Raw genomic sequence first — 10596 nt, forward strand, 5'->3', positions numbered from 1 at the left:
GAAAAACCATTTTATCTTCATCTTCTTCAGCCATTTGGATTTGATGGTATCCCTTGTATGCATTAAGGAAACATTTCCACTTGAACCCCACAAGAGACTCAATCTTCTCATCAATATTGGGAAGTGGATAACAGTCTTTAGGACATGCTTTATTTATATCTTTGAAGTCCACGCACATCCTCCATGAGTTATCTCCTTTTTTCACCATCACAGGGTTAGCAACCCAAGTTTGGTATCTTACCTCCCTCATAATATCTGCCTCTACTAGCTGCCTTACTTCTTGAAGGGCAGCCCTGCTTCTTTTGGGAGCAAGAGTTCTTTTCTTTTGCACTTTTGGTTCAACATTTGAATGAACGTTTAACCGATGCTCTATGACACTCCGAGGGATCCCCACCATGTCTGATGGTTCCCATGCAAAAACATCTTTGTTTCTTTTTAGAAACTCTACCAACCTTTCCTTTGTTCTTCGAGATAGCTCAGCTCTAATGGTAACGAGTTAATCCGGGTAATGAGGGTGAATCATTACCCTTTCTTCTTTCACATTACGAGATTCCTTAGTAAATTTTAAGTCATCTTCTTCAATTCGTTGGCATTCATCTACCTTTGCCATTTCAGCGCTTACAATGGCTACTCCCCAGGGGGTTGGGAATCTCATTTCTGCATGCGGAGTGGAGGTTACTGCTCCCAAAGTTCTCATCCCTGGCCTTCCTATTATCATATTGTATCTTGAGGATGGAGCTCTTACTACCGCGAAATCCATTTCTTCAGTTCGACATAATGGAGGTTCCCCCAATTTAATAGGCAAAAGAATTTGCCCAAGGGGCCATACGACCTCCCCTGCAAATCCCACTAATGGTGCCTCAGCCCTTGTCATTAACTGTCTGGTTTGAGCAGGGAGCTGGAGGAAACAATGTTCATACATCAGCTCAACAGATGCACCTCCATCGATATAAATACGATGGATCCTTTGATCCCCGATGATTCCTGTGATGATCATTGGATTGGCAGTCAAATCCACCATTCCGGGGGGAGGGAATGTGATGGGAACGTTCATCCAACTTTCAGGTATCTTTCTTTTCCTTGACTCCCCCATTTGACTCCTTCCAAACATCTGAACCTCTTTCATCTTTCCTCTGTTGTCTCTTTCTTTGTTCCAGGAGCCACTTTGTCTCCCACCTCTTGCACCTTTATTCTCCTCTTTAATTTCTCTTACTAAATGGGCCAACTGACCAGATTTCACGGCATCTTCTATCTGCCTTTTCAACTGCCAGCAATCGTTGGTGTGATGCCCTTTGTCAGAGTGGAACTCACAATACTGCTCGTTCCTCTTTTTAAGATCCCCCATCATTGGTCTGGGTCGAATGAAACCAACTCATGCATCTTCGGTGGCCAAAATTTCGGCAGGTGTTTTGATTAAAGCGGTGTAATGTTCATGCCGCCTCACATTAGCTGGAGAATAAGGAGTATTTTGACGACGCTCAGACCTCTCGGTGGAGGAGGTATATGCCCTTCTATTGTTGAATTGGCGTGATTGCTTGTTGTTGCGTCGGGCTGGTGCTTCATCTAATTTTGCAACTGTGATAGCTTCTTTTGCTCTAATGTGAGCTTTAACCACTTCCATCATTTCTTTCACAGTATCAGGAACCTTTGTATTTAATTTTTCTATCAATTGCTTGGATCTGATGCCATGCATAAAACCTGACACCCGCATGGTTTCACTTGCTCCCAAGATCCGCATACTTTCCAAATTGTACCTTTCCATAAATGCGGTGAGGCTCTCATTTTCTCTTTGACGAATGTTATGGACTTCCACCGGGTTTCGGGTGTATTTTTGTTGAACCATGAAGTGAGTGAGAAATTTTTGCCTCAATTCTTCAAAGCTATCAATGCTCCCTCCTGCTAAACTACCATACCAAACTCGGGCAGAACCAAAAAGAGTTTGGCCAAACATGTGGCACCACACAGGCATGGACCATTGTTCCACCTTGGTCGCGCCAGAGAATACTCCCATGTGGTCATCTGGATCTGTGGTACCATCATACATTTTCACATTAGATGGCATTTTAATCTTGGAGAGAAACTGGAAATCAGATATTCTTTTGGTGAATTTAGAAGCTGATGTGGGGCAATAAGGTGCCGATAAGTCTTCTACTTCAATGAGAGGCGTTTCCTTCCTTGTGGGTATGAATACATAAGTACCAGATGTACCAGGGGGTGGTTCTGTCAATTGGGTGTGACCCCTCATCGGTGCATTGAGTGTGACAAACTGTTCTGATGGACCACCGATGTTATGATTTCGAACCTGATGGTCCCTACTTGATCGAATTGGGGTTTCTTCTCTGAAGCGCAACCTCGTCGGAGCTACACCTTCCTTCATATAATTGTGCATCATCATGCTTAGAGTACCAAAGTTGCTTCTTATGAACTCTGGAGTGATTGGATCTAGATCCTTAGAGGTGCCGAGACCTTCGGCGTGAACCACATGTTGGGAAGGAGGTGGACCTTGTGGACCAGGGGTCTCAACCTCCTCCATTGTCTGGTCCAGAGCAACATTAGTGGTCCTCGAAGGATCTGGTTCAGAGGGTGGTGTGAGTTCCATCGATGTAAGTGAACCCGAACTTGTGACTTTACAAGTGTTGGGGTCCCACGGATGGCGCCACTTGATGAAGTAATGGACCTACTTCGGGATGGACCAGGTAAAGTCTGGTTCTTACTTTAGGATGGACCAGGTGTAGTCTGGTCCCTCTTGGTGAATGAAGGATGAACTGCCCACGATGGAACACACAATCGTTAGAAGGGCCGAAGGAGAATCCTCCTTCGGGTGGCGATTCCCTCTTGGTAATTCAATCCTTGTTAGGAGTAGAATTATACGCCACGGTTTGGTTGGAACCAAACCCCGGATGAAGCAGAATATAACATACGATATTTATGTTTAGAGAGAAAGCAAGAGAGTAAATATTGGAATAGTGAGAGAAGTGAATGATTTACTGTTGGTGAGCATGCGGTATTTATAGGCAAATGGGATGTGGATAATAACCAGCTCTGATGGGGCAATGATATTATCCACCATGTAATGGGGGTGACCAAACTCCAGGCTGTCACCTGTGGGTGGTTCCTCGAGTATTGGGGTTGTCCTTTGGTTAATAACCTATACCTTTTCTTACCCATTAAGAATTCTGCTTTGGTGATCCTTCTAATTAGTTGGCTCCAGATGAAGCTTGTGCTTCCTTACTGGAGGTTCTGCTTCCAAAATGAAGCTCATGAAATGCTACGTCATCATGTACAAGGCTACATGTGATGGAAAGTGGGGTGAACATGAATGTAACCATTCGGTTTTACCTTGAATGGTATAAATCTCAATATTTTGTATTGATTGATTATATGCTTACCCTGTGCTACTTTGTCCCTCTAATGTAGGCAATTCATAGGTAAATATGATTTCCAAAAAGTATAGCATAGCAACTATCTGAATTCTTTGTATTTGAACAAGGTTTATAGGTTTTTATGTATTAAATTAATACTTTTGGGCTTAGGGCAAATTTCAACTCTTTTGACATGTTTGATTCTAAAAATACATTTTGTAATCGTAGTTCTGATGGTCCACGAATGCACAACTTATGTTATATTTAAATTAGACAATAAGGTAAATAAGAAGATAAATAACAAGAACAACAGCAAGTTCAATTGTAATAAATCAATACAAGTATAATCATATGTATCATTGATTAAACGATGAATACATGGTTAATCTTACACACTTGACTTACAAGAATACAAAAGAACAAAGGTAATTGCTAAGTCTAGACACACTAAAAACTTGAACAATTACAAGTGACACACACTTTCAAGGTGACTAACACACTTGATACAATGCGGCTGTGTTACTTTATATAGAGGAAGAATTAGGGCAACACAGCCTTCCTTTGATAGTGATAGATGGTGGTTGTCGACGTTCCATTGGCTCCTTGTACTTCCAAGCAAGAGCCTTTGTCTTCTTTACCAAAATGGGTATGAGAGAGAAGACCCAAGTTTTGGTCCCAACATGTACCTTTTCCAAGTAAGGTATGTTACAGTTGGAAGAACCACCATGTGGCTCTTGACTTCATATGGTTTGAATACTTCCCGCCATGACAAACATTTGGTCAGCATGCATCCCGCTGAAGAGAGTCACTGGACTCGTTGAAGACTTGCTGACTATACATGTCAGCGAGTAAGTCTAATCAGCGAATCCAAGACTCAACAATCTCCCCCTATTCACTGAAGAGACTTGCTGAATAAGTAAGAAGAATGCAATATGAAGGAAAGATGTCTTTTATATCATCAAAGAGAATTACAAGTTGAAGCATAAAGCTTTTACAAATTAAGACATCTAAAGATTGGCAACTTCTATCTTCCAAGCATCTTCCTTCTTGGCAATTCTCAGTATAGGATCATCTCTTCTATGAGGCTTCAACAGCTCTTCATCAATCTTGCTGATGAACCATGTGGCACTTGCTAACTTGGAGAATCTCTTCCTGATGTTGATGAGAAACCCAGTGGAAGCCTTTTCTACTTCTGCCAATCTGAAGAAGAGTTGATCATTCTGAAAGTTTTGGAAGAATATGCCAGCAGGGGACTCTAGTGTCCTTCCTTCTTCAAACATGCTTCTAGGAGGCAATCGAAGATTCAATGTGGCATCACCAACTAGAGGAGGAAGAGCTGCTGGCAAGAATTGATACGTTTCTTTCCTTTTTCTTTGTGTTTTCTTGCCAGCAGACATTGAGATAGCAGCTGGAGCTCCAAACACTAGCCTCAGCATGGGCAGATCACATTTAAACTTTGTTTCAAACCCTCATGCCTTCTCAAAGTACTCCCTCAGCATGTTTTTCAATTGATCATAGCTGGGAGCCTTTTTATCCTTGATGAGCATATACACTTCAGCCCATTCGGATGCACTCAAAGTAGTTACCTTGACACCTTCATGTCTGACTAGCTTGTCAGCACCTTCTCTTAAAATCTTCAAATTTGTTTTTCGGCCCATGTCAGCACGAAAGGCTTCAGCAGCCACTATTCTTTGAGGCCTCCTCCTGTCATTCATGTATTTCAACCATTTTGCCTTTTCAACTTCAAACTTCGATCTCTTTTCACTTAGCTGCTTCTCTACTTCATCATGTTTATGTCTGTAGAGAGCTTCAGCACCACCAGTTTGTAGAATCATCTTCTGCTCAGCATCCAATTGTTCTTTTTCAAGGAGTGGCAGTTGTCTAATAAACTCCATGTTTTCTTTTCGTTTTCTTGATTCTCTTTTATTCTGTCCAGCTCCTTGATTGCTTCTTCTTGAGTTCTTCCCTCAGCAGTCAAGACTAAAATATCAATCATTTGGTGTTGATGACCTGCTGAGGATTGGATGGTCAGTGATTCAGTAGAAAATGAGGTGGCAGCAGCTTGAGGTTGCTTGAAGAATCCAGACCCCGTGAGCTGTTCCCTTTGACTGACAGTCATTGGAGTAATTTCAGCATTTGCCAGATATCGTCTGTGAAAAATTGGCAGCATTTCACGAGATCTGTCTTCAACCATTTCCTGAGCAAACCTCAGCTCCTGAAGTTTCAATCTGGGGAGATTTGACAACAATCTGCTGCTCCCCTTCAGCATTAACATTTTCCTCAGTCTCCCCCTCAGCACCAGCAGGGGGAACTTCAGCATCAATTCTTGTCTCCCCCTCAACATCAGCAGGGGAAGTGTTTACCTTGTCCTCACTAACAGCCACTATTGCCAGTTCATCTTGTTTTTCAGTGGCTGCAGCAGTGTATTCTTCACATGCAACCTTGTCAGCAGAAGCTTCATATATATCGCTTACTGCTTTGTTAACAGCTTCGCTTACAAGTGCCATCACGGCAGCATCAACTTTCTCCCCCTTGGAGGTAGTATCATTAATAACTACCTCCACAATTGTTGTTGGAGCTGCCTGCTGCTAAACAAGTTGGGACAACATCTTCTTAATGTCCCCAACTTCTTGCCCTAGGTGCATTTGGCGCTTACGATCTTCCTCAGTGAAAGAGACTTGAGGAGGAAGACTGGCCACTTGAGTCTCTAAGGCATTTATGGCCTTGGTGTTGCATTCAACCTGGGAGAGAAGAGGAGAAACCAGGTCAGCAACCCTTTTTGCTTCAGCAGTAGCAGATTCACTGTTGTTGGATGCTTTCTTTGTTGAGAACCGTACAGCAGTTCCAATCTTGCACAGCGATCGCGAGAACCCTCGAATGGCCTGCTGATCCTTTTTGACAACATTTGTATAAGTGCGCAGCTTCTCTTGATCAGCAGCCATAGAAACAGATTTTTCCTTAAGTATCTCGATGCTGGCAATGTTTTCATTCTGTTTGCTGTACCAGCTCTCCAAGATCTTCACCAAGTTGTCATCCTCATGACTTTTGAGTTGAACAGCGAGTGTGGCAACCTTGGTGAGATCATTCAGTTGGTGTTCCACCCTGGCCAGCCTATCAGAAGAGTGAGTAGAGTAAGAGATACCCAACTCTTTGGCAGTATGAGAGACGACAGGCTTGGCAGCAGAAGTACAGCTAGGAACACTTTGAAAGGAAGAGGGCATGCCAAGGGAGAGCATGGTGTTCACTGGTTACATGGGTGGAGTCTGAGGTCTGGTAGAAAGAGTCAGCACCTTAGTTTCTTCAACATTAGCTGCTGCATTGTCATCAGCAGCAGCTTCTTCAGCTCTTTCATTGATGGCTGCTGCATTTTCTTCAACAGCAGCAGCCTCTTCAACATCAACCTCCATATCACTCGCTTCAAGTTCATCAGCTTGGTTAGAGGAATCCAGCTGGAATTCATCAACAACAAACTCGCCCAACTCAAAATCACTTTCTTCACCTTCATCATCACCTTCAAAACCAGCATTTCCTTCACCACAAGCAACATCCTCTGCATTTTCAACCTCAACACCCATCCTTTCATACATAGAGAAATTTAGAGGAGTAGGGGAACCGGGGGCCTCAGCTTCAGTGTGTTGTACCACCAAAGCATCATCGGGCGTAGACTTTGTTGTCTCTAGTATCACCTGTGATATGGCTGCTGACAACGACTCAGAGGGTTGAGAAGAAGAAGAGGGAATAGTTTGTTCGGTGGACTCAACTCTAATGGGCTGGGGTGGCCCTTGATCTTCACCAACCTCGCTTACAGAAGTTTGAGGTGGCTGCTTTCGGTTACCCTTTTTCTCGTCAGCAGTCTTTTTTGAGACTGCTGATGGGCTGGCTGGGTCTCTATTGTCCTTGGGCAGTGAGGACTTCTTAACCTTAGTAGTTTTGCCCTTTGGTACTCGCTACTGCTGTTTTGGGACAGCAGCAGGAGGTAAAGTGGAAGAAGATGCGAGTGTTTTGGCTTTCTTGGGAGCTTTGGAGGCTGCTGGGGGGATTATCAGCATACCAGCTCCAGCAGGGTTAGGTTTATAAATTTCAGGATATACAGAATAAAGTACCTGCCTCATAGCTGGAGTGAGCACAGCATACTTGGAGTCGAACTGCTCAGGGTCGCAAGCAGGACTTTTATATACAGAGCTCGCAACCCTTGGAGAGAGAAGATAGTGAGCACCTTCAGGAAGATATTCTCCCTTAAGCTCATGCTTGAAGGTCAGTGAGAGAAATCTGGAAAATGGTACAGAGCTTGACCTATTCCCTATAGTGACCTTTCCCTTCAGGTCTTCAAAAATAACACTGGCAAAGTCTATATTTCGACCATTAGCCAGTGCATAGATCATCTGCGTTTGAGCAGCAGTGGCTTGATCAAATGAGCCACTATTTCCACCAAGACATTGAATGACATGAGTAAACAGCAACCTCCAGACCCCAGGCAAGAACTTCTTTTGAGGATTGCTATGAACAGGTGTGGGTGAAACTATGTTAGATCCGTACCCAATGGACAGCAGCCATTCCTTCCAAACATTTGTTTCTACAAGTCCAACAAATGGTCGTTCTTCAGTTTGATTGGGAAGACGAAGAACTTGTCTCAGTAGATCCACTGAGATAGATATAGTACTCGTCCCTTTCATGACGGTACCAGTAATGGTGCTACTTGTAACTTTGTAATCACATGTCCACCAGAACTCCCTTAGGAGGTGGACAACTATTTCTTTAGGATCGCTATAAATAACCCTTCTAACTGGGCATCCCATTATGAAGTCGAGCATGGAGAAGTAACCTTTGATTTTTGATGGGATCTCTTCAGATCCCAGATAGTTATTAGCCTTGATAACCAACTTAGAAGCTTGGAAAGACACTTGATTAGAAGGATTAATGCCTTCATTATCATAGATTTGGGAGTTGAGATATGAGAGATTTTGTTGTACATATAGAACATGAGCACCCTTTCTATAAATAAAGAGGGTGCTGTCTATAGATCCTCGCTGAAACTCATGAGAAAGAAGAAATTCAGAAAGAGTGTCATACCAAGCTCTAGGAGCTTGTTTAAGACCATATAATGCTTTATAAAGACGATAAACGTGGTTTGGCTTGGTTAGATCTTCAAAACCAGGTGGCTGCTCCACATAAACTTCTTCTTCGAGTTTTCCATTCAGGAAAGCACTCTTGACATCCATTTGATATACAGTGAAGTTTCGATAAGCAGAATGTGCCAAGAATAAGCGTATTGCTTCAAGTCTGGCCATTGGAGCAAAGGTTTCGTCATAGTCGACACCTTCTTCTTAAAGGTAACCTTGAGCGACTAACCTAGCCTTGTTGCGTATAACAACACCATCTTCGTCAGTTTTATTCCTATAAAGCCATTTAGTTCCAATGGGTTCTTTGCCAGGAGGAAGAGGAACTAAGAACCAGACATGCTGTCTTTGAAATTGTGTTAGTTCTTCTTGCATGGCAGCAACCCACGATGGGTCAACTATAGGCTCTCCAATATTCTTAGGAGTGATCATTGACAAGAAATTAACATATAAACATGTGTTTCTAGTCGTTGATCTGGTCACAATGCCTTGCTGAGGATCACCAATAATTTGGTGAGCTGAATTACTTGAAGTCCATTTAAGTGATGGGACACTTGATGAACCTAGAGTGGCAGCGGATGACATTTGTATGGGATCAGAAGGAGAAGAATAAGAGGAGAAATCAATGGTTATTGAAGGTTCAATAGGAGTTTGATCAGTGGAGCCATTTGACTGATTTGAGTTATCATTGATGATGGGGTCATCAGCAGACTCCATGTCTTCAGCATTAGCTGAAGCATCATGAAACTCATCATCAGCAGAGTCATCAACTTGCATGTCATCAGCCAGTGATCTAGGTTTGGCTGATGTAGCCTGGATTGATCTTAAAATAGGCTCAACTGGCTCAATCGTATAGATATGAGCAACAACTTGCTCGAGCTCAGGATCCGTTGAACTGTCCTCGGTGAGTTGCTGATCAAGATGAGGTGAGCAAGAAGCATCAACAAATGAGTCAGCATCCTTCGTAGGAGGATTAGTGAACTCATTGAAGATCTCTTCAGTAGAAGAAGGCTGGATATCTTTAAGAGCAGATGAGCTTTCATCAAAAGTGACATGAATGGATTCATCCACTTTTTGAAGTCGAGTATTAAATACTCTAAAACCTTTGCTAATAGCAGAATATCCAACAATGTAACCATCATCAGCTTTAGGATCAAATTTTCCTAGATGATCCTTATTATTAAGAATAAAGACAAGACAACCAAATACATGGAAGTATTTGATTTGAGGTTTCTTTCCTCTTAACACTTCATATGTTGTCTTGTCATGTCTTTTAACAATGAGACAGCGATTTTGAGTGTGACAAGCAGTGTTGACTGCTTCAGCCCAAAACCTACTGAGAAGAGAGGACTCACTGAGCATTGTACGTACTGCCTCAATAAGAGTTCTATTTCTCCTTTCATCAACACCATTTTGCTCAGGAGTTCTAGTAGAAGAGAAGTTTTGTGAGATCCCTTGATCAGCACAAAAAGATTCAAGAGTGTGATTTCTAAACTCAGTGCCATGATCACATATGAGTTCTTTAACCCTTATGCTGTTGAGATTTTCCATTTTCTTAATGAATTTGATAATTTCATCAGCAGCATCACTCTTAGAATAAAGAAAAATTGTCCAAGTGTATCGTGAATATTCATCCACAATTACTAAAGTGTATCTACTACCCTTTAGACTTTGGACATTCACTGAACCAAAAAGGTCCATGTGAAGAAGATGAAAGCAACCTTTAACATAATTTGCTTGTTTTGTTTTGAAAGTAGCTCTATGGGATTTGCCTTTTTCACAAGCACCACAGAGTCTATCTTTTTCAAAAGAAAGAGGAGGAAGGCCACGAACAAGGTTCTTTTTGGCCAGTGATTTTATGGTTTTAAAGTTCACATGCGACATACGCTTGTGCCATAACCAATTTAACTCGGATGCTGACTTAGCAAAGAAACAAGTCTCACTATCAGTCTTGATAGGAGTGAAGTCTACAAGATATACATCTCGTTGTCTTGGTGCTACCAAGACGACTTCCTTGTTGATGTTTACTACAGTGCCTTGATGTTTATCAAGGATTACTTTGTAGTCAGCATCACATAGTTGACTTATGCTGATGAGATTATGCTTTAATCCATTTA

At 42.3% G+C, this 10596-nt stretch overlaps 1 protein-coding gene across 1 annotated transcript; it reads right to left on the bottom strand.

The window, feature by feature from the left end:
* Positions 1 to 496: 496 nt before the first annotated feature.
* On the bottom strand, positions 497 to 1345 carry LOC122588081. Its single transcript, XM_043760225.1, has one exon. The coding sequence runs from the start codon at positions 1343 to 1345 to the stop codon at positions 497 to 499; it is 849 nt and encodes a 282-aa protein (XP_043616160.1).
* Between the last annotated feature and the right edge of the window lie 9251 nt (positions 1346 to 10596).

Source organism: Erigeron canadensis, chromosome 1 (assembly GCF_010389155.1).
Source record: "Erigeron canadensis isolate Cc75 chromosome 1, C_canadensis_v1, whole genome shotgun sequence".
NCBI classification, from domain to species: Eukaryota; Viridiplantae; Streptophyta; class Magnoliopsida; order Asterales; family Asteraceae; genus Erigeron; species Erigeron canadensis.

What these genes read in the sequence shown, in the direction of transcription:
- LOC122588081 (XM_043760225.1), bottom strand. Translation starts at nt 1,345, where the DNA reads ATGGGGGATCTTAAAAAGAGGAACGAGCAGTATTGTGAGTTCCACTCT.